At 34.0% G+C, this 24,566-nt stretch overlaps 2 protein-coding genes and 1 long non-coding RNA gene across 4 annotated transcripts; 1 reads left to right on the forward strand and 2 right to left on the reverse strand.

Annotated features, from left to right (window-relative positions):
- Positions 1 to 2,076: 2,076 nt before the first annotated feature.
- LOC129891199 (cytochrome P450 CYP72A219-like) lies at positions 2,077 to 6,475 on the reverse strand. Of its 2 annotated transcripts, XM_055966477.1 has the most exons (5): positions 6,140 to 6,475; positions 5,153 to 5,370; positions 3,512 to 3,759; positions 2,800 to 3,184; positions 2,077 to 2,655 (listed from the first exon to the last, which is right to left on the reverse strand). In XM_055966477.1, the coding sequence occupies exons 1-5, from the start codon at positions 6,429 to 6,431 to the stop codon at positions 2,230 to 2,232; spliced, it is 1,569 nt and encodes a 522-aa protein (XP_055822452.1). In that variant the 5' UTR covers positions 6,432 to 6,475; the 3' UTR covers positions 2,077 to 2,229. The 2 variants fall into 2 exon arrangements, with proteins under 2 accessions (XP_055822452.1, XP_055822453.1); XM_055966478.1 differs by lacking the exon at positions 5,153 to 5,370 and having other exon boundaries at positions 6,140 to 6,264.
- Positions 6,476 to 12,035: 5,560 nt separating this feature from the next.
- On the reverse strand, positions 12,036 to 19,772 carry LOC129891200 (uncharacterized). Its single transcript, XR_008767122.1, has 3 exons — positions 19,330 to 19,772; positions 12,596 to 12,790; positions 12,036 to 12,487 (listed from the first exon to the last, which is right to left on the reverse strand). It is a non-coding gene; the product is annotated as an uncharacterized LOC129891200 (long non-coding RNA).
- Positions 19,773 to 20,153: 381 nt separating this feature from the next.
- LOC129891198 (cytochrome P450 CYP72A219-like) lies at positions 20,154 to 24,131 on the forward strand. Its single transcript, XM_055966476.1, has 5 exons — positions 20,154 to 20,504; positions 21,865 to 22,085; positions 22,191 to 22,435; positions 22,587 to 22,971; positions 23,368 to 24,131. The coding sequence occupies exons 1-5, from the start codon at positions 20,204 to 20,206 to the stop codon at positions 23,791 to 23,793; spliced, it is 1,578 nt and encodes a 525-aa protein (XP_055822451.1). The 5' UTR covers positions 20,154 to 20,203; the 3' UTR covers positions 23,794 to 24,131.
- The last annotated feature ends 435 nt before the right edge of the window (positions 24,132 to 24,566 follow it).

Below are 24,566 nucleotides of genomic sequence, written 5' to 3' on the forward strand. Positions count from 1 at the left end.
GGTATTATTTTAAAATATATTGTATTGTATTATATTGTATCGTATTGTATTATTTTAATGAATGCAATGTTTGGATAGATTGTTTTCTGTCGTTACATAATGTCATACATTCATATATAATTTGAATGATATACTTGCAAGAAAGCTAAAATATAGGGTAGAGCCACTATGAAAATGTAGGGTAAAGGATAAAATAGAATTATTAAATAATAAATAAAGACAAAATAAAAAAAAATACTAAGGTAATGACGCGATCACACCAAATCAGTTGTTACACAAAATGAGTCTTTTCGTCATTATCTAACAATAGATTTAAACAATACGATACAATAAAATTTAAATAACAATCAAAACAAATATTATATTAAAATAGTGCACATAGAACAGTAAAAGAGGTCATCCCTATGTCATCTACCTCCACAATAGTATTGGGGGAGGAAGCACCACAACTAAAGTTTGATATGATAATTAATATGAAAATAAATTGGACACAAGAATTTTACGTGGAAACTCCACTAACAGATAGAAGAAAAAAACCCACGGGGTAGAAGGATCTCACTGTTAAAATATGGAGTACGTTGCTCTCAAATAAAAGGAGAAGACAACAATTAACACTTCTCTCTTGTAAAAGGAACAACTACTAAAGAGAACACTCAAGACTATAATATTTATCTTGGTGTATAACTCTCTTTGTATTCTTACTCTCTCTTTCTGGGATGATCTAAATAAGGGCAAGAGGCCCTCTATTTATAGGAGAATAAAAACGCGTAAAATTATTTTACACGTTTGAAATGTATAAAATTTGCAAAAAGTGGAGGCAACAATTGTTGACCCTTGTGCATCGATTGTTGACCATTTGTTTCCTTTCAAATAGTTGGTGAAAGACGAGCAATTGAATAGATTGCAATAAATGACATTAACATTAGAAACATGAATAATCTTTTTCACGTCTTTGTTAATTTGTTGTAAGGCAATTTACATGCATTTATCAATTTTTTAAGTAGAAATTCATGGGCCTATTAATATCGTTAGAGACGATACTATCTTAAGTAGCTTCATATATTTCTTGTTTGACTGTAAATATATTTTCCCGCTTTTATGAATTTTGTTTAATGAATAAAATTAATATTGTTAATTTGAACACTTCTATTTTACAGCTAATTTTTTTTAAATATATAGATATTTTATAATATGATAAGGGACAAATGTGTAACGTACGTTCCCAAAGACTAGTAAAATATATAAATATCAATTTGGATTAGAAGTATAGGTGTAGAGGCTCCACTGCCTCACGTTTTAAAACAAAATTTTACAAGAGTCGTGTTTATAAACGATTTGGATGGACCATTCTTACATGAATAACTTGAAGCCTTGGATTGTGCTACTTTTATTCATAATCCTCTTTTTCGATATGAAAAATTAGGTCTAAGGCAAGAAATTTTATCTTTATACGATACTTTGAGCAATCTAAAGGTTACGTGTTCATACATAAATAAGATAGTGACACTGTAACTGAAGTTGAATCATGTAATGTTACATTTATAGAGAATGATTTTTCTAAGCAGAACGAGATAAGTTAAGACTTGTCTCTTTATGAAACTATGAATCAGACTGCTTCTGCTATAGATGTTCAAATGAACTTGAGTGGGAGTCATTTTGATGACAATGGATCTGTTCCTATATTATAATTCGAATTTTTGGGAGATTTGATGTGTTTTTGGATGAAACTGATATGTGAATTCAAGGAAGAAGACGAAATCAGTTTTTTCTATAATATTGTATAATATGGTATATCATTGTATATGGATATTTAAATATCTCTAATAATTTTGTATAATATTTTATATTGGGTGTACAATATTGTATCATGTTTTTAAATATTTTGTAAGAAAAAATATGCGAAAGTTTTGTATATTATTGTATATCAGATGTATAATATTATATAGACCGAATTGTGTTTTGGACTAAAGACTTGTAATATAAATTTTGGGTTATATTTTTGTAATGGAAGTTAGCTAATTGTATGTATTTGAAAATTTTCCAATAAAAAAAGACAATCACACAACACCAACGATATTCTTAATTAGTACTTGTGACTTCACATATATAATGACATTATAATGAGTACAAGTTCTTCTCATTAACAGCTTTTCAAATATGTTATTCTTTTTCAAACAAGCAAAGAGGAAAGAGTGACAATAAACTAAGCAAAGAGGTTTTATTCTCTCTTTACAATCTGTGCAACAGAAGAGGAGCACCATATTGAGGTTGGGTTGTTATTACATTCTGCGGCGCATGTGTGTAAGAAGGAGATAATTCAAACGTGAAGCGTTGAAGAATCATAGCCAAAGCCATCTTCGCTTCCATCATCGCGAAGTTTAGCCCAAGACATATCCTAGGTCCCCCGCCAAAGGGGAAAAACGTCATTTTGCCCTTTGTTGCCTTTAAAACGCCTTCACTGAATCTCTCTGGCTTGAACTCCGTTGCATCTTCACCCCATATTTCCTTGTCATGATGCAATAAAACTATTGGCATTAAGAGCATCACTCCAGCTGGTAAACTTAGTTCCCCTACCTTGGTATTGGTCGTAATCTTTCGATTTAGTGCATCAACTGGTGGATATAGCCTTAACGACTCGTTCAAAATCATTGTCACCTATGGTTAAAAAGAGTTCATCATTCAATTAGCATACTGAACTCAATATATTCGACATACAACATATATGTATATGTGTGAGAAATAGTATAAAACTTTAACAAATATTAGATTTTGGATCCATCAAAGAAGGTAAAATCTTACAATTTTTAAGCGGTTTAATCCATCAAAATCTAATTTGCCATCATCGAAGACTTGCAAAACCTCTTCTCTAGCACGAGCTTGCCAGTCTAGATGCCTGCTCAACAAAATCATAGTCCATACAAGCAAAACAGAGGTGGTCTCTTGTCCGGCAAAATAGAACAGCTTACACTCCTCGATGACCTCTCGCGTAGTCATACCAAAATTCTTGTTACCATGTTGTTCAATTTCTTTAAAGTTAGATTCCAACAATATGCCTAATAAGTCATCAGTATTGGCCTCCCCTGCTTTCATTGCCTTCACTCTTTTATCAATGATTCCGCTAATCATTTCTTGAACCTTTTTGTCAATCTCCTTCATCCTTCTATTTCTCTTAGTTGGCAAAAACCTACATTAGTTTAACACACAAAAACATCAATATCATCGTCAATAATCACTATTTTGACTTCTTCTCTTGATACAATCGTAAAGAGTTTCTACTCTACAAAAATAGGAATAGCATCGAACAACTTCTGCTTTAAACAACAAAAAATTATGGCTAATCCTATCTAATGACAGATTAGCAAAAACGGGCGGGCTATTTAGCGATGTATTAACAACAAACTTCAAAACTAAATTCCTGACTTTTCATAGTGGGGAAACTTAAGATAATAGATATTATACGCTGCCAGTATATATACATAACTTAAACTCGGAGAAAACGATGTTATATTACCTCGCTCCTGCAATATATAAGGTGCGAGTAGCTTCAATGACATGCACAGCTTGTTCTTTTTGAAGCTCAAATATCTTTCGACCTTCTTCATAATTGCTTCCAAAGGCTGTGCGAGAGATCACATCACTAGTGAATCTTTGAAGGTAAGGCCATATATCGACTTCGCAGGATGTTCCTTTCATTGAGACAGACTCCTCCCATTGGCTCACCATTTCAGTGCAGCTCAAATGAACTGCTGAAAGCATACTCTACACATTTGTAAACCATACATTAGTGCAAACAAACTGCATCTTGTAGAAAATTTCTTTCCTGCAAACTTAGGCTATATGTGCAAGCTAGAAAGCAAAAAACTGAAAACAGAAAACAGAATGAAAGTAGAGTTGATCATATCATGATGAATTTGTGATAATCAATACAAGTGGAAATAATCTTCTTTTTGCTGCCTTGGAAATATTGATAATGCTCTAGAAGTTGGTTTAGCTAATTTGACAAACTCAGGGAATAGGTAGAGGACCTGATCCCCTTTGAGGACTTCTTGCTGATAACGACAACAGACAAATAGTACATAACAGATACTTCCAAGTCTGCAGGTCTGTGTGTATGCGATCAAGTCTCTGTGCAGAAGACAGTTGTCTAACCAATATAAATCGTCCAGCACATGGTATATCAGTGATATATACATTCTTTATAACATTTTCTAACCAAGTCTCTGTGCAGAAGACAGTTGTCTAACCAATATAAATCGTCCAGCACATGGTATATCAGTGATATATACATTCTTTATAACATTTTCTCATTTGGCTTTTGGAATCTGAAAAAGGGAATATCCATTAAAGCTCATGCTCTCAAGTATTGGAAATTTGCTCTCGAAGAAAACCAAAGATCTGATAGTTATCAGCGTTTTGTTCTTGTTTTTAGAGTTGTAATTTCTTGTTCTTAATCTTGTAAGGTCTACTTCCTAATCTGTAAAGGAAGTTAGATCAGTTCTCATTTCTTATTTCCTTTCTTCATCTTGTCGAAGTAACTATAGCTAGTTATGGAGACCACTTGAACTCTAAATCATCTAAGAGGTTAGTGATTTAGGAAGCAATAGAGTTATTGTTTCAAAGTCTGTAATAGAGTTGTTACAAGGAGTGGAGAGAGATTGTGAGTACAATTTCTAGATTACAATAGCTTGTAATCTGAATCTTTGGCTCAGTTGTTCTAGTGAAGATTTGAGATGAAATCATGTGGGATAGGTTGTGATTTTTCTCTCTTGATCAAGGAGTTTCTACGTAAAAATCTTGTGTCTATTTTGTCTTTCTGTTCTTTAAGTTTCTGCACTAATTTCTGATAAGAGACCCAGTTCTTATTATTCTGGTAGAAGCATTCATTCTAACAAATATCCCATGTAGGATAATGCACGTAGGACGCCACACAGGACGTAAGTGTCTACTTGTTCAATTCTATACAAGTTTAAGTGTCTACTTGTGCACACTCAAAGTTGGAAGACATAGATATCAATTCAGACCAAGTTAAAAGACAACGTTTATTTGTTATGCCTTTTATTTAAAAGCATTATAAAAAATTAACAATGGGTCATTGTTACATATAACTTAAACTATATCTTGATCATTTTTGTTGTGGTGGGCTGAAAGATACCTTTATCTTTTCCATATGGAAAGCAGGATTGAGGATTTTTCTATGCATTGCCCATTTATCCTCTTCGTAACTTGCAACTCCTTGTGCTAGCAACTTGGTTAGGGGAGTTGATTTGGGCTTTTGGAAGAGAGCATATTTGTTAAACACATCTCTTATAGCTTCAGGCTCCCTTACTAATACCATAGGCTTTGGTCCAAGCCATATAAAACAGTTTTTACCTGTAAAATGTCGTAAGTCCTAAGTTGAGAAGATGACAAAAATGATCTCGAGGGTAGGTTCAAATAAGTCTCTAAACTATATGTTGAACAGATTGAGTGTTATAAACTTGTCAAAAGTTAACACTTTTAGAGAGTGTCAAGTATTTGACTATTTATGTTCATTAGATTTGACAGAAAATAGTGGAAACAAAAAAGACCTAATCATAAGCACCAAGAAAGTCTCATCAAATTCAAAAATATTCAACAACAAAAATTAGTTACACCAAACTCAAAAAATAATAAAAATTACAAAATTGTACCTCTATATAAGAGTTTTTGTTAATTTTCTTTTTTAATAGTTCCAGAGCATTTCCCCACCAATATTCAATGATGGCCTTTCTTACATCCCATAAGTATTGAAAATTTACTCCACTTCCCCCCAACCCCCCACACAAAAGTTGAGGTTGTTTCGTAAGTGTACTATTAAAATATTAGAATTAGCAATGGATAACTTTTGTCCCTAAATAGTAAAAATCTATCGCTAATATTATTTAATGACGGATTAATATCAATAAATTATGTTAGCTATGGGCTATTTAGTGACAGATGAACAATGAATTTCTTAGCTAAACTTTTAATGTATCCATCCATTCTTAATTAAAAGTCTTGAATTTGAGCCCTAGGGATATGGAGTCGCATGAATGAGGCTTCTCATTCAGAATCTGAAATAGTAGGATCCCAAAACAGATACGCAAAACACCATTAGATGAGAAACAAAAAGAAAACTTACCATGTTTTTTGATTGTTTCAACAAAAAAAGGAGCAATTCTGGGAGATATGTCATCATCAGAGACATTCAATGGCTTGGACTTAGCATCTTCAAAGCTTTTGGACAACTCTTTGATGTCGCCAAAAATTAATTTGTATGAGTTCCCTTTGAGACCTTGTTTCCTTAGGCACTTTTCTAGTTTCCTTGGCCTAAACCATGCCCAATCCAACAACTTCCATGCATATATTACTAAAGTAATTGCAAATAAAAATGAGACAAAGTAGGAAGCAACAATCTCCATTACTTTATGCATTTCCCCTAAGGAATTTAATGGCTTATTTATACTGTCCTTGAAGTTAAGAAGGGGCCTCGAGTATTTATATTAGAAAATTCATTAAATTAACTGTGTATACATATTAAATTTATAATTTAATTATTAATATTTAAACTCATTGTTTTAAAATTTAGAACTCATAAACTTCAAATTTTGATTTTAGGGTGCATGAAGCGTGGAGAAATGCGACTCTTTATAGTTAGTTAATTGAATATGACAAGAGATCTCTTGATTTCCACGATAATTAACTTCTCTTTTTTCATCATTTACAAGACAGAAAGAAAAGACAGATATATATAGATGCAGTGACAAAGACACCTTTCGAGAAGGGTCTCATCTACTAAGTAAATTATTGCTCGTTTTATATTAGTTGTCCACTTTATCATAAATAAAATTACTGTCTTAAATTTATTTGTCAATTTACAAAAATTCAAGATAGAATTAATTACATGTTTCTCATTTTACCTTTACATTTAATTTTTTTTGAAAGTGTAAATAGGTTTGTAAAGTTTCAAAAAAGTTTTTATTAAATGGTAATTTAATGAAACTATCTTTCTTTTTATGATATCTTAAGAGGTGTGTAAAGGAGACAATGGATAATTAATATGAAATGGAGTAAATATGCATGTAAATAATATTTTAATTTTTTTTATGTATATATAATAAGTCAGAGAATAAAAGCTTATTTGCATCATGTGCTTATATCAAATATAATTGAATTAGTTTAACACAGTTGAGGATTATTATAAAGGTTAGTAGGTAGTCGAATGTTATTTATCAGTATTATTTTTATTACTCTCCTATATATTATCTTATTCTTCGATTTTAGTATCTCTTTAATTAGCTTTAATTATCATATTATTTGTTGTAACTACGATTCTCTTCTCCATTTATTTTCAACATGAATTCTTCACTATTATATTTGTTTTACATACATAATACATTGATATATATTTGATATGCTTTACTTGAGCCGAAAATTCTTTGAAGCCGAATAATATATAACTCACAATAATAAGTGAAAGAAATTTATATTATACAAATATGTGTTCTGCATTGTTACAATATACGTAACACCACTTAAAATATATGTAAATATCAATTTGGATAAAAAGTATAGGGTTTAGAAGCTCCACTGCCTCACATTCAAAACAAATTTTCACATAGAGTCGTATTTATAAACGATTTGGATGGACCACTCTTACATGATATTTTAATTTTGTTACGTCTTGGTTTCAGACTACTATTACTTAGACAAGTCATACAAGTAATATGATAATAATTGAGTTCACAACTAAATATATATAGATATTTAAACAAAACTCATTGAATTTTTCTAAACATGTTGAATATGCTTCCGAAATTAGAGATGTCAAATGGACAAATTTGGCTAAATTTGAAAGGATCGAAATGGATTAAATATGGACCATAGTTTAACCTGCTCAATTCTTACGAAATATTAACTGCTTCTTATAATTTTTTAGTACCTAATAAATTATTCTCTTTTTATTATGACAATAAATAAAAGTAAATTAAAAATATATTTTGACAATTTTTTTCAATAATACAATTTAGGTACTTATTAGCCAGATTTTTTATGGACTAAAATGGGCAAGCAAATACCCAATTATTGATCAATTGATTTGACAAATACCACACAAGAAGTCAAGTGATGCAAGTAACCAATAACACAACCTAATTATTACCAGCAAAATAATACTAAATGCATAAATATATTTGTTTATTATAACATAATTATAATACAATTTCATGTGTTAAGTGTTTAATTACACAAACTTAACTATATATTTGATATTTCTTTAACTTTAAAATAAAGTTAACAATAAAAACTAAATAAACCTTATTTTAGATGGACATGTGAATAAACTTTAATTTCTAACAAATTAAATATATTTGTATGTAAGACAAATAAACTAAATTACAAAAATTAAAAGACAAACGAACTGGTAATTGTAATGCACTAGCTTCTCTTCTGATTTTGCAAAACTTGGACGTCCCGATTTATAAGAAACATTTTTCTTTTTACTCAAATTTAAGAAGAAGAATATTTTTTTACTTGATAAATATTTAATGAAATTATTAATATTTTATTGATGCGTTTCACTTATTTAACAAAAAGTCTACAAAGGTGTATTCTTTTATATAAAAATTTCATTAGTTTTGGAACATTGCAAAAAAAAATTAAATTTCTTAAACTTCATGCCCAATCAAACTACATCACATAAATTGGACAGGAGTATATTGTTACTGTAGAAAATTTTGAAGTTCAAAAAACAAGCAATCATTATACTCCCTCCATTCATTTTTACCTGTCTAGTATTGACTTGACACACTTGATAAGGAATAATAAATAGAACGAAAAATGCTCAAATATGACATTGAACTTTGAAAAAAGTTTTATCTATGTCATTCGTTAAAAGTTTGGCTCATTTATATCACTGTTATCCAGCAAAGTGTACTTTCATGCCATTATAAGCAGAATTTTCTGCACTAATTAACAATATACTCTCCCCATCTCATTTTATGTGATGTAGTTTGACTAGACACAGAATTATGGAAAAACTTTGCAATCTTCACACAAGTATTCCAACTTCAAATTATCTCTCTAAGTTGAAGCAGGGAAAAAAAACAAATATTGATCTGCAAATAATGTAATATATCCAAACGGCTATAAGCTAAGACAATTTCAATGGGAATTAAACAACAATATTTGGGGTTGTCTAATCCTTCTCGTCTCCATTATAGCTTTAATCTACACAATTCTCTCTATAAAATATCCTCTAGCTTTGTCTCTTTGCATTTGGAACCAGGGGCGGTTCATTCGAATTCAGTAGCTTTGATTCAAATTTTGTATTATCTTTGAAATTTATTAAATATGTACAAATTATTAATTTAAATGTTAGAAACTTAAAAAGATTAAAATTCAAAACTCATAAGCTTTAAATTCTGACTTTACGTCAGTTAAATACAAGGTATCTAGATTTCAGCAAACATGTAGATGCCCCTTTTGTTGGCTTATGAGTTATAATTAAATGTTTAAAACAGAGGTCATAAACCTTTCTGGTACCCAATAAAAAAAATGGAGACCCTCAACAACATAATTATAGCAACAATTTATGTTGCAATTTTGTTGGTTTATGACTAATTTTAGATCACAAATTTTCAAATTCTTTCTCTTTCTATAACTCAGTGTCCAATCAACGTCACATAAATTGACACGGAGTGAGTATTGAATTGCCCATCATGACAAATTTTGTTGTGTAGTTAGTTCTACTATGTTAATAGTGTCCTAAGTTTATTGTTGTAGGAACTATTTAGATTTAAGTTGTGAACAGAAGTTTTTGCTGACTCAAAAATATTGTTTATATATTCAGAGGAAAAGTGTTTCGTATGGTTTGGGCCAAAACCAATGATATTAATAATGGGAAGTGAACTGATCAGAGAGATATTTGCTAAGAATTATGTTTATCAGAAGCCTCACCACAGCAATCCAGTGGCAAATTTGTGTTAGTAAACTGTATTGTAAAATATTAAAACAGTAACAATAATTTCTGAAAATAAAAGATAGAAACTAGAAAGAAACTGAAAATAAGAACAGTATCTGAAAAATTATGTAAGAACAAAAATGGAGCCTACTGAATGTACAATGTGTCCTCAAGGAAATTATTCCCCTCAACGTAGCCGAGGTTTTAGAATCTTTTCTCCCAGGATAGAACGATTTACTCACCAGAATAGCAATACAACAAATTATGGTGACTGCAAACCACTCGAAGACAGTATTTCACATAAGTTTTTAGGAAGCGCAGAAAAGAAGAAGAAGAAGATTGTTTATCAGAATTTTTCGTAAAGAACAATTCTGAGGATCAACAGAAATATATAGTTTGTTTGCAACTTTTCAGAAAAGGTGTCTGTTGGAAAAAGGTCGCAACTTTAAGGTTTGCAACTTTTCAGAAAAAGTTGCAACCTTTCAGAAAAAATCCGTTGGAAAGAAACGGTAGGAAATGTTTTAAATTAATTCGGGAAAGAAAAAAATGGGTCGGGTCACGGGTCAGGATTTTTCAATTAATTAATTAATTAATTAATAATAATTAATTAAAAAATTAAAGAAAATTTGGTCCAAAAAGATTATCAATCAAATCATTTGACCAAATCCAAAGCCGACCCGAGCGAGCGACGACGACGGAACGAGAGGAGACCCTCTTCTTGACCCTTTAGCAAAATGAAGGAGTGCTTCTACTTTTAAGTAGGAGACTTTTTCTTTCCACCATCTATGTGAGACAAATGCTTATTTTATAAAACCAGAGGGAACAACTCATTTTTCCCTCCACTTCTTTTCCCTCCTTTTTCCATTCAACCTATCAATTAAATCCAACAATTTGTTGGGTAGAGGCATAGCAAACTATGAGGAGGATAAATATGCAAAACACAGGAAGATCTTAAAACCAGCTTTTCACATGGAGAAGTTGAAGGTTCTACTCTACCTTAGTTTGTCTATTGGCTTAATACTTACTTCATCCTTCCAACATGCATGAAAATCCCTTCTACACACATTTTTTTGGTAACAATTGACCCGACTGAGCATTTACATCAAATCAATGAATGTGTCTTTTATACGTTCATGATTTGAAACCCGTGTGTTTAAAACTCCCCAAAATGGTCGAAAACCATCCTCCTAAGAAGTGCATGCCACACAACACTCACAACCAGTGGCCGATACATAGCAACTCGTATCCGAAACTAAATTAGGAAATTTGCATCTACCAAATGGATCATTGCTATTTATACCAACGATCTTATTGCATCATGGCAAGGAAATTTGGGGCGAAGATGCAGAGGAGTTCAAGCCTGAGAGATTTAGTGAAGGTGTTTTAAAGGCGACAAAGGGCCAAATGACGCTTTATCCATTTGAGGCAGGACCGCGAATATGCATTGGACAAAACTTCGCCTAGATCGTTTGTACAGACAGACTTTTTGGGTGCTAAGATCCAAAGTCGAGGGCCAAAGACTGTCCCCTCTGCTCCCCATCGTATTTTAGCTGTGCAACCTAAGTTTGGTGCTCCCTTACTTCTGCAGAGGCTCTAGTTTTGGCAGACAAATGAACCCCGCCCGTTATTTTGTAAGAAGACAAATTTTATAGGTTCAATTGAACTTTTTACTCTTTTTGGTTGACGATATCAACATTGTTCTTTTCTTATGCATTTGTTAATTAGCTTCTTATAACGTTCCATCTAGTGTCTTGTGAAGAGTTTGTATACTGTTTCCTATTGATGCAACTCAAACATTAAACTTCTTGTTAACTTAATATAGTAAGCAGTGGTCCTTTTCTAAGTTTGAATTTTTCAAGGCATTAGTACAAAAGATTAATTCTAAAACTATTTGCAAAAAGGGTTGGACAATAACAAATTGATTGAGCAAATATTAATGACAAAACTTTTTTTAAAATGAAATAAAGACAAAAATGGTTGTAAAGCAAAGAGGAAATAGATCTCTTGCTCACTTAGAATTTGAAGGGGATAAAATGACTTTTCTATATCTTTTACGTAAAAATGAAGATTTCTCATATATAAAAATAAAAATTTCTTATTTCTCGCATAAAGCAAGACCAATCTTGACCGGATGGGGGAAGGGAAAATTTCAGCAGCAAGGTTAAAATTTTAAGCAATTAAAATTTTAATTACCCCTCCCTCTTACAAAAGTCAATTCCGCCTCAACCCTACACTAGATCGAACTTTTCCGGCGTCCTATGGCCATTCCGGCCACTGGACAGCTTCCACCGGAGGCTGCTCAGCCAAAACTCACAACTCAAGCAATGATTACAACCCCTGGGCAAACCATGAACTTTGCAGCAGCCTTACAACCCACCAAAAACATCAATACAACAAACCCGCTTGCTCTAAAACCAATCACTTACTTACATGGTGACCCAATGATCGTTTGGGAGGAAGAAGTTGATCAGATGATATTAAGGGAGAATTTGCAGTTCGCGGTCATTGGGAAGTTCTCGTAAGGATGGCCTGAGATCAAAGAATTGAGAAAATTAATCCCTAAACAATGCGAGTTAAAAGGAGAGTGCAACATAGGATTATTGCGCAATAGATATATTTTGATAAGAGCTACTTTACTTGAAGATTATATCAACCTCTTGTCCAAGCCGGCATTTTATATTGCACATCAAAACTGGTATTATCCTATGCGCACCCTGAAGTGGGATCCTATGTTCGATCCTGATGAAGAAACCACCACTGCCATAGCATGGATATCTTTTCCATATCTACCACCGAATTACTTTGTGACGGAGGTTGTTTTCTCCTTAGCCGCTGCAGTGGGGAAGCCATTACAGGTAGACATTGCAACAAGAAATCAGAGCAGACCCAGTTGTGCTAGAGTAAAGGTAGAAGTATATCTCCTGAGTGAATTTCCTCAAAGGGTGTATATTGGGATGAGAAAGAAGACAACAGGAGAAATTGTGGATAGGTGGATTAAAACTAAATATGACTATGTACCCAAGTATTGTACGCGATGCAAACTACAAGGTCATAACGAGAAAGAGTGTTTCATAATACACCCAGAATTATACTGAACAACAGAAGAGGAAAACAACAATGAGGAGAAAGAAGCAATTCATCAATACCACACCACAAAGGATCAGAACAAGGAGAAAGAGTCAAAACACAAAGATGGAAAAGATAAACATATTGATGCTAAGGCTAAAGGCAAGCAAGGGGAGGAAAAACCTTTTATTGAAAAGAGACAACAAGGAAGATACAGGAGAGCAGAAATCAAAATAAGGGTTGGAAAGATGAACAATCCTGGAAGCCCAGACAAACACAATCTCAACAAGAAAAGAAAGTGGAAACAAATAATCAATCTGATGCTCTAAAAGATAAAGTAGACCAGATTGACGAACATATAAAAGGGATCACAGTAGCACAAACAGTCAACAAAGGTCAAATTTCAACAATCATAAAAGCAGACACTAGCATAGGGAAAAATCAGGGCAGAGACAAGTCCAACCAGAGAGTTCATGAAACATCCAAGCCATGGGTAGAAAGAGTATTTGGAAAACAATCAGACGTGGTCAAGCATCATGAGACCAACAAAGTTACTGATATCATAGTCTGGAAGGGAGCAGAAAATCACAATAGTGGGGAGTTATCAGAAGATGATGGACAACTCAAAAATAAAGAGGATATTAATGGTAAAGGGGGTCGTGCTGAAAATAACTCACTAGATACCAAGAACCTAAGTGATAAGACAAACATAGAGGCAGGAGCTTTAACAATTTATGAAGAAGAGACAAATCTATTAGGAAATAACTTGGAAAATATAGCTATAACAGTGTACAATGAGGAGGACAATTTAGCAGCCAGTAAACACTTAGAAGAATTAACACCACGTGAAGAAGCCGAGGGGGAACAACTGAGTCCGAAACAAAAAGGTCAGATTAGAGATTCTCAAGAAGATGAAAGTATGGAACAGAATATACAATATTTTCTAGAGAAAGAGACTTATCCCCAAGATAGATCAATAATCTAAGAAGTGAAAGCAAGAAAAAGACTCCTAGAGTCATACCTTTACAAGTCACAACAAGGTGCAACAGAGTCCCACCACAGAGATATTCCCCATGATAGACAAGATACTTTTTCTGGAATATAAGATCAGTTAACACTCAAAGTTCTTTTGAGAGGCTAACTGAACTTCACCGAAGACATCATTACACATAAATAGCACTAATGGAGCCTTTCCAATACCCACGGGAGAATGATCAGTACAGAAATAGATTGGGATTTCAGAATGCTATGGCAAATACATCAGCCAAAATATGAATTTTCTGGGATGAAGAGTGGACTGGATAGGTGATTTCAGACTCCATACACCATGTGACCATGAAATTGACAAATAATATTCTCCACCAGGACATCATGGTCACGGCTATATATGCAAAGTGTACTGTTAGTGAAAGACTGGATCTTTGGGCCTCAATAGAACAACTTGCACCAACCATTCAAATCCCTTGGATAGTTGGAGGTGATTTTAATGCTATTCTGTCTGCAAGTGAAAAATTAGGAGAACTTTCTGTGTGTCATCAGGAGATTTCTGATTTTGCTCACTTTGTGAACAACTGTGCATTAGAGGAGTTGAAGCTCTCTGGTAGCAAATATACTTGGTGGGATGGGAGGTTTGAAGAGGACTGCATTTTCAAGAGGTTGGACAGAGTCTTTGGAAATCAAGAATTTTTTGATATTCTACCATCTAGTGAGATTCAACATTTAATCAAGTTGGGCTCAGACCACACTCCTCTTCATGTGATTTGTACTGCAAAAGAGGATCCCATCTCAAAGCTGTTTAAATTCTTGAACTTCTGGACCAAACACTCACAGTTTCAGGACATGATCAGAGAGAGTTGGAAGATAGATTTTTCAGGGACCCCTTTTACTGAATTCCATGCAAAGATAAAGAAGGTAAAACAAGCATTGGTTACTTGGAGTAGAAATACATTGAGTAATATTTTTTAGCAAATTGCAACACTGGAAGATGTAGTGAAGGTCAAAGAAATTCAGCTGGAAAGTAGACCCACAGTAAAAAACAGAGAAGAACTCTATAAGGCTCAAGCAGAATTGAAAAGATACCTAAAGCTGGAGGAGGAATACTGGAAGCAGAAATCAGGCATGAAGTGGTTTCAAGATGAAGATAGGAGCACTAAATTCTTCCATTCTTATGTCAAAGGTAGAAGAAAGAGACTCAATAATCAAGGAATTCTGAATAGAGAGGGAGACTGGATTACTTTTACAAGGCAAAGATATTGGAGCAGAGGCTGTACACTTCTTTAGTGCTCAGTTTGAGGAACAAAACAGAACAACCAACTTTGATATGTTACAGAATATACCAGCTCTAGTCACTAATGAGCAGAATGACTTCCTAACAGAACTACCAGACCTAGAAGAGGTCAAGCAAGCAGTTTTCGGACTTAATGGAGATAGTACAAGTGGTCCGGATGGGTTCTCAGGACTTTTCTTTCAGACATGTTGGAGCATTATTGGAAAAGATATCACCAATATGGTAAGGGCATTTTTTTGTGGGCAAGAACTCCCTAAATTCATCACCCATACTAATTTGGTTCTTATTCCTAAAAAAGAAGAGGTTAGATCGTTTACAGACTTAAGGCCAATTAGTTTGAGTACTTTTGCTAATAAAATCATCTCAAGAGTGTTGCATGAGAGATTGGTTACCATATTGCCAGGGTTGATATCCACCAATCAAACTGGTTTTGTGAAAGGGAGAAATATGGTGGAAAATCATATGTAGTGGCGAAATTGGATATGGCAAAAGCATATGATAGAGTCTCTTGGATTTTTCTAACAAAAGTTTTGAGGAAGTTTGTTTTTTCTGAAGTAGTCATTGACATGGAATGGAGATTGATCTCTAATAATTGATATTCAGTTTTGATGAATGGGCAAGCACAAGGCTTTTTCAAGTCCTATAGAGGTTTAAAGCAAGGGGATCGCTTGTCTCTTACATTATTTATTATAGCATCCGAAGTTCTGTCTAGGAGACTCAACAAATTGAATGAAGACACAAAGTTTAAGGGATATAGTCTACCTAAGTGGAGTACTCAAATAAATCATCTTTCATATGCTGACGATACTATCCTATTCTGCTCAGCTCAGTGTTGTGAAAAAGCGCTAAAGCGCTCGCTTTAAGCGTGAAGCGAAGCGAGGCGAGGCACTAGCGCTTCAATACCGTGAAGCGAAGCGAAAACAGAAAAGCGTGCGCTTCATGGAAGAAGCGAGAAGCGCGAGAAAAAAGCGCGCTTATTTGTTAAAAGCGGCACTAGGGTTTATTTTAAAAGAACAAATCTGTAAACTTACAATTAATTATTCGCTGCTGTGACTTCTTCGAGACTTCGTCAGTTCAAACTTCAACCAGGTTAGTTTTTCTTCTCTTCTTCTTCTCTTCTTCTCTTCTTCTCTTCTTCTCTTTCTCTTTCTATTTTTATTTCTATTCAGCTTCTGCCGCTGTGATGTTCTTCTCTTTTTCTCTTCATCACTTCTTCTCATCTTCTTTTTCTGTTTCTATCCAGCCAGCAGTGCAGTTCTGCGCAACTGCTGGTATGTTTTGGCCCTTTTTTTTTTGATTTGGGTTCTCAGTGACCTCTGTTTTGTTAAGCTATGCTCTGTTTTTTTTCTATCTGTATCATGATTTTCTTTTTCTCATAAATCATTTTATCATATAATATTAATTAATTTGTTGAGCTGAAAAATTTGGTTGAATTTTTTATAGTGATTTTATTAGACAAAACAAGGGCTGCTTTATTACACAAAACAAGGGCTGCTTTATTACACAAAACAAGGGCTACTTTATTACCCACTGCAGCTGCTTTATTTTTTTTTAATACTGCTGCAGCTGTTTTATTAGGCTAGTGGGCTGGTGATATGAAGTGGAGAATGGTTATTGGATGTTTAATTAACTGCATAAAGGGAATTTATCAAAAAGTGGAGCCCATAGACCACTTTCATGGCCAATTTTTGATTATTTATCTATGCATATTTTATATTTTATATTTTATATTTTTATACTAAATAGCGCTTTTTCTGAAAAAAGCATGCGCTTCGCTTCACGCTTCTCGCTTCTGTGAAGCGAGCCCCCGTCGCTTTTTTCCGCTTCTCGCTTCTCAAAACACTGGCTCAGCTGAACCACAATCTATGAAGAAGATGATAAAAGTTATTAGGGACTATGAAGACACATCGGGTCAACTTGTCAACAATTCCAAAAGCTTTTTCTATGTTCAAGAGAAGATGCCTTTGGCAATAAGCAACAGGATAAGAAGGAAAACTGGCATGAAAAAGGGGACTTTCCCTTTTACATACTTGGGATGCCCAATTTTCTATGGGAGAAAGAAGATGGTATATTTTGAAGACCTAGTGAAGAAAGTTATGAAAAGGATAATGTCTTGGCAAAATAAACTCCTATCTTTCGGAGGAAGATATATTATGATATCACATGTCTTACAGTCGGTACCTGTGTATCTTTTATTAGCCATGAATCCCTCTAAAGGAGTTATAGAACAGATTCATAGAATTTTTGCAACTTTCTTCTGGGGTAATACATCAAGTCTAAAAAAAAAAGACATTGGGTTGCTTGGGAAGCTATGTGTTTACCTAAAGTAGAAGGAGGGTTAGGGTTTAGATCACTACATGATACATCAAAGGCTCTGTTTGGCAAACTATGCTGGAATCTAAGGACATCTAGATCACTGTGAAGTGCTTATATGATAAACAAATATTGTAAAAAAACTCCACCCTGTCATAGCTCAGGCAAAAGGTTATTCACCTGTTTGGAAGAAGATGGTAGAAGTTAGAGAAGATCTCGAACACTTAATTTGGTGGCAATTAAAGGCTGGAAATTCTAGCTTCTGGTTTGATAATTAGACTAAACAGGGGGCTCTTTACTTTGTGGACAATGAAAAGGCATTAGATGAGGAGGTAGAAGTGAAACAATTCATTACAAATGGTTACTGGAATGTGCAAAATCTACAGGAAGTCTTATCAATAGATCTGGTGCAGCATATACTTGATAACATCAGTCCACAACTAGCCAATGTAGTTAATGACACATCATAGTGGATGGGAAATCCAAATGGAAAGTTCACAGTCAAATCAGCATGGGGGGAGTTGAGACAGAAATATGAGAGAATACAGACCTTTGACTATATATGGACTAAAGGACTGCCTATAAAGATTAATTTCTTTGTATGGAGAGCCTGGAAAGGAAGAATACCTACTGATGATAATCTTAAAAAGATGAAAATTAGTGTGGTATCAAGGTGCTGGTGTTGTGAGGATCATAAACTAGAAACCATGTCTCATATTTTTCTAACATCTCCAATAGCTACTAAGTTATGGAGACAGTTTGCTTCTTACTCAGGGTTGCAACTGCAAGTCTGCAACAAGTCATACTTAAGTGGTGGACAACTAGTCAACCTCCTAAAGTTCACAACATCTTCAAAGTCATCCTAGCAATCATCATGTGGGAGTTATGGAAGATAAGGAATTCTAGGAAGCATGGTGGAGATATTACCTATAACAGAATGGTGTATCAAGTGCAATGGACAATTCATCAATTGATTAAAGTCAATTACCCTTGGATATCCTCTGTTCCAAAAGATTGGCCAACAGTGATACATGTGCTCAGTAATTACAGACCACGACTATATCACTGTTTGATCCATTGGAGGAAACCAGAAACAGGTAGAATCAATATAAATACTGATGGAGCAAGCAAAGGGAATCCAAGATTTAGTTCCTATGGGTTCTGCCTAAGGAACGATAGAGGAGATCTATTAAATGCACAGGCTGGACAGATAGGAGAAAGCACCAACGTGATTGCAGAACCACTGCAGTACAAAAGGCAGTGCTTTATTGTTTGTCAAGAGATATACATGATACAAGAATAGAAACAGATTCTTTAATACTAAAGAACATAGTATAGGAAGTCTGGAAAGTTCCATGGGAAATAGTACAACAGGTGGAAGAAATAAAGAAGATAATGCAACAGCTACAGATGGAAATTACTCACACATATAGGGAAGCAAATCAGTTAGCCGATTAAATTACAAACATTGCACTTGAACAAGATAATCCAGTCCATTACCACAGTTTTTATGATCTCCCCTCCAAAGGAAGGAAGATATTGAATTCAGACAAATCACAAATTCCAACACTCAGAATCAGAACCAGAAATATTAGATTATACACATGAGATTATACAACAAAACTAAAGTCGATCAGAATACATCAGAACTACAGAAGCAGGGAGTGGTGATTAAAAATGTTCAGCTCAAGTCAAGAGGATTTACCAGCTTAGCGGAAACCAGGGACTCTCGCAATCGATATTCAAAGCTCCGAACTTGGGTCGATGAAAAGCAGCAACACCATCGGCAAAGAGGAGGGAACACAGACCCTGAGGTCTTAATACTTGGCTATTTCATCGTCCTCAAACACTCTCAAGATCCGGATCTACATAAAGGAGGAGCTCATCCTCGCAAAGTGGAAAGAAAAAATGAGAGAACATTTCGGAAAATGGATAAAAATAAAAAGAATTAGAGATCACCTAGGAGAGGTACACCAACGGAAAATGCTCCGACGACATCACTTATGGCCAGGATCAATTAAATTTTTTAGTGGAGAAGAGAGCTCAATCGCTGAAGCCGGAGACGGAGATACAGGGGGGAGGAAAGTGAAAGCTTCACTTTCTAATTTCACAAGTCTCTTCGTTATTTTCTGAGATTTTTTCATTTGCTTTTATTTTGTTTTTATTTGTTAAGCTTTGTAGGAATTTGGACGGAACTTTTTACTCAATAAAAAACTGACTCGTGTGATTAAAAATTACTAAAATTTTTCTATGGGTTAAAATTTCTTTTTAATTTTCCATCTGACGTTCATATTCATGTTGACATTATGATCAATTTGAATTAAATTTATATTGTGTAAAAACACTCACTAAATAAAAGAAAACGCTTTCTATCAAAATTTTATCTCAAAATATTATTTTTTTGCGATCTCTGATTAAGACGATAAGAATCTTAATAATAAGGGGTTAAAAGTCAAGCCGCCTAAAGACTTGGTTGCTTCGCCCGGGCCCACCCCATATAAATTAGCAAGAAAGATTACTTTGACTTGTGTTCATTTTTAGTTAATTAAGAAGAAATAGCTGAGAGAGAAGCTCTGTCAATGGAGTTATCATTTCTGAGATCAATGGAGATTTCTTACTACACAATCATAGCAGCAATTTGTGTTGCAATTTTGTTGGTATATACATGGAAAGTGTTGAATTGGGTATGGTTTCGGCCTAAGAAATTGGAAAATTGCTTAAGGCAAAGAGGTCTAAAAGGAAATCCATACAAGTTACTCTATGGAGATTTGAATGAACTCACAAAAAGTATAGTAGAAGCCAAATCTAAACCCATCAATTTCTCTGGTGATATAGCTCAAAGACTGATCCCTTTTTTCCTTGACTCCATCAACAAAAATGGTATGTTTCTCTTTCTTTTTTCTTTTTTAAAAAAAATAATTTGATACTTCCCCATTTTAATTTATGTGATATAGTTTGAGTTAGGACGAAGTTTAGAAAAAGATTTTGAAATTTGTGATTTAGTTATTTGTGTATGATATTAACTGAAGAAGGTAGTGTTTATTTGTGTAATTTACTTTTGTTCTTTTATGTAGTCCCTGATTTTAGATTAATTCTTTTCTTTTCTTTTTTTTGAGTGCCTTATCATGTTATGGTGAATAGAGTAGTGACAAAAATGTATCAAAACATTTTTTTTTATTGAGTATACATCATATTGATATTGATCAAGACTTTGTGCAGATATGAATGAATTAGTCTATTGAGATGAGATTGTCTAATACAGCGGTAACCAAATAAATATGTGTATATATATATATATATATATATATATATATATATATATATATATATATATTGTAATTATCAATTTGCTAGGTAGAATTTTAATTTTGAGTTAAACCATCACGGCTTTATACCTATTGAGCACTTCTATAGTTCTACACCTTAAAATTGATATTTATTTGACTTTTTTTTATAATCAGTCAAAAATATGAAATGGGTATAAGGTGACATGACAAAGTGAAGAATCAAATGATGACATGTGGCATTTGAGTCCAAAAATTTATGAACAATTTGAATTCTAAAAAAAAAAATACTTTTAGTTTATTTAACTAATTTGTGAAATGCCTTGAGTATTGTTTGATTTAGTTTTTGAAATGCCTATTATCTGTTTGTTAAAATGTCTGAACGAGCTATTTGATTTAGTTGGGACTTTCATGTTGGAGGTCTCAAGTTCGAAATACCTTGCCAGTGAAAGCAAGGGATTTGCCTTCTAGATCGAGCTTGTCGCACCGGACTTGTCTAGTGCGGGTTACTCTTCTGTGTGGTTTGCGAGCTATTGCATAGGAGCACTGTTTTTACCCCGTGCGCACCCAAAGGCCAAAGGTTTGGGTATGAAAATCTTTGTGAATTAAATCATGAATAACATATAAGAAGAGATTCCAATTAATACGTCCTTCTCCGTTTCTTTCTTTTGTTTCATCCTCTATTAGCCTAAGTCTTAACTCATCCAAAGGGAAGAAAGTCATCAAGACCTACCTGCGCAAACTTTCTTTTTATTGCTTTTCAACATTCATGCAAAGGTGAGAGTGCTAGCATAGAAGCTTTATACATCCTAATGCAATTTATTATATGTCATGGAAAAATAGAGACATTTTCTTGTGACATTTGCATCCATATGACCTACTTTCACTTGCAACAAAACATAGTAAAAACTCAAGATTTTGGATTTTTTTCTAACCCAAAACTTTGTTACTCGCAGGTAAAAACTCTTTCATCTGGCTAGGCCCCTACCCAATAGTGTTGATCACGGATCCTGAACATGTAAAGGAGATTTTCACAAAGAATTATGTGTATCTGAAGCAAACTCATCCCAATCCTTTCACCAAGTTATTGGCTAAAGGTCTTGTGAGCCTTGAGGAGGACAAATGGGCCAAACACAGAAAAATCATCAATCCTACCTTCCATGTCGAGAAGCTAAAGGTAAATTTCACTTTCCTTTGACCTAAGATTGTAGATTGAGATTCCAACATTAAGAAGTTATCCATTATAAGAAGCACTGCTGGTTTTCACATTTGTTTTGTACAGCATATGTTGCCAGCATTTTACGTGAGTTGTAGTGATATGATAAGCAAATGGGAGGAGATTGTTCCAGAGGAAACATCATCCGAGATCGATGTATGGCCAGACCTTCAAATAATGACCAGCGAAGTCATTTCTCGCACAGCATTTGGGAGTAGCTATGAAGAAGGAAGAATAGTATTTGAACTTCAGAAAGAACAAGCTGAGCATGTAATGGAAGTAGCACGTTCAATTTATATACCTGGATCAAGGTGCAATAATTTATTTATCATATTTCCAAGTTTATAATATTTTGTGCTTGCGATACCTTTCTTTGTTGTTACATAAGTACAATACAACAGAAACTTTACTCTGCCTTTCTGCTAAAGGACTTTTCTTGTTTGCTTAAATTTGTTTGTATAGGTTCTTGCCTACAAAAAGAAACAAAAGAATGCTGGAAATTGAAAAGGAAATTCAAACAACAATAAGGAGAATCATTGACAAAAGATTGAGGGCAATGGAAGCAGGGGAGACTAGTAAAGATGACTTATTAGGCATATTACTTGAATCCAATAGGAAAGAAATTGAACAACACGGAAACAAAGATTTTGGAATGACAACTATAGAAGTAATTGAAGAGTGCAAGTTATTCTATTTTGCTGGACAAGAAACCACTTCAGTGTTGCTTGTATGGACGATGATATTACTGTGCCTACATCCAGAGTGGCAAGTACGTGCCAGAGAGGAGGTGTTGCAGGTCTTTGGAAATGATATACCAGATTTGGAAGGACTAGGTCGCTTGAAAATAGTAAGTACTTTTCACAAGTTCTTTTCTTCCAATCTTTTCGATAGTATATATGTTTTGTGTCCTCAATATAGTGGCGCCATAGGACCCCCGAAGTTGATAAAAACGACGGAAATGGAATCGAGAGGGAGGTAATTGTTTTGTTGTGGGATTGGTATTTACTGGATTAAAAACTATATTAGGGATCAAGTAATACTTTAAAACTTTTGGTCAGACAAAAATTGCTTAAGCAGAAAAACCATAAGTTAGGGTGATCAACTTATAGCTTTTGATTATGAGCACTTTTGATTATCACTAGGCGCGTATATCAGCCAAAGAAATACTTATAAGTTTGTCAAAGCTTTTAGCTAAACACCCCCTAATTCTAGTGCCAACTTATGCAATTCCTTCTTTTCACAGATGACCATGATCTTGTATGAGACGTTAAGGCTATTCCCCCCATTACCAACATTTGGTAGAACGAATAAAGAAGAAGTGAAATTGGGGGAGCTAAATCTACCGGCTGGAGTGATACTCATTATACCCGCAATCTTAGTACATTATGATAAGGAAATATGGGGTGAAGATGCAAGGGAATTCAAACCAGAGAGATTTAGTGAAGGTATGTCAAAGGCAACCAAAGGACAATTCTCATTTATCCCATTTAGTGGGGGTCCTCGAATATGCATTGGACAGAACTTTGCAATGTTGGAAGCAAAAATGGCAATAGCCATGATACTACAAAGGTTCTCCTTAGAACTCTCTCCATCATATACACATGCTCCATTTGCAGTAGTGACTATTCATCCTCAGTATGGTGCTCCTCTGCTTATGCGCAAACTTTAAGATGATATTTTGCATCAATGGCATTATATTGATCTCTGTGCATCATTCCAATGATTCGATACTAAATTGTTGCGAGATCTCTGAAGTCATGGTTCGAATGTAAACATCAACTGCAGTTTGGTTGATGCTATCAAAATTTGTCGGTCAACTATTCATAGGTCTTCTCTGATGAACTTCATATGGCCTCTAGGTGGAGCAAAAGATTCTTCTTAAAGTTGTGTAGCATATATATTTCTATTGCACCTCTATGTTCTTTTGTCCCTATGAAGGAATCAAGCAAAACAGCTACTGCTATGTTTCTTAAGTGTTCTGTGCTTTCTTGTTTTCTTTGGCCTGCATATATTTCTCTCTTAATTTGTGTCTTAGCCTCTATGTACCATGATACATATTGATAGTTCATTAAATATATCGATATACATCTTAACTTGACGTCAACTGGAAATTGAACACTCCCAACTTTCAAAATTTATGTATCACGTCAGCATCGAGTGTCTAGAGACACGGTGAGAGGCGAATTGAGGTGTCTAGATGTGCATTTTTCAAGTTAGAGTGTTTAATTGATAGTTGAGATCAAGTTAGTTGTTTATGTATGTATTACATATGCCAAGTTGAGTTCTTTTTATAACAAGGGCGAAGCTAGCTAGTAAGAACCCTCTTTGGTGGAAATTACACTGTTTTATACATGGTTAAAATTATTTTTTATGTGCATATATTAGATTTTGAACTTCTTCGACTTCTTCGCGTGTTTACTTCTTCATATTTTGGACCCTTTA

This window comes from Solanum dulcamara, chromosome 6 (assembly GCF_947179165.1).
Source record: "Solanum dulcamara chromosome 6, daSolDulc1.2, whole genome shotgun sequence".
Lineage (NCBI taxonomy): Eukaryota > Viridiplantae > Streptophyta > Magnoliopsida > Solanales > Solanaceae > Solanum > Solanum dulcamara.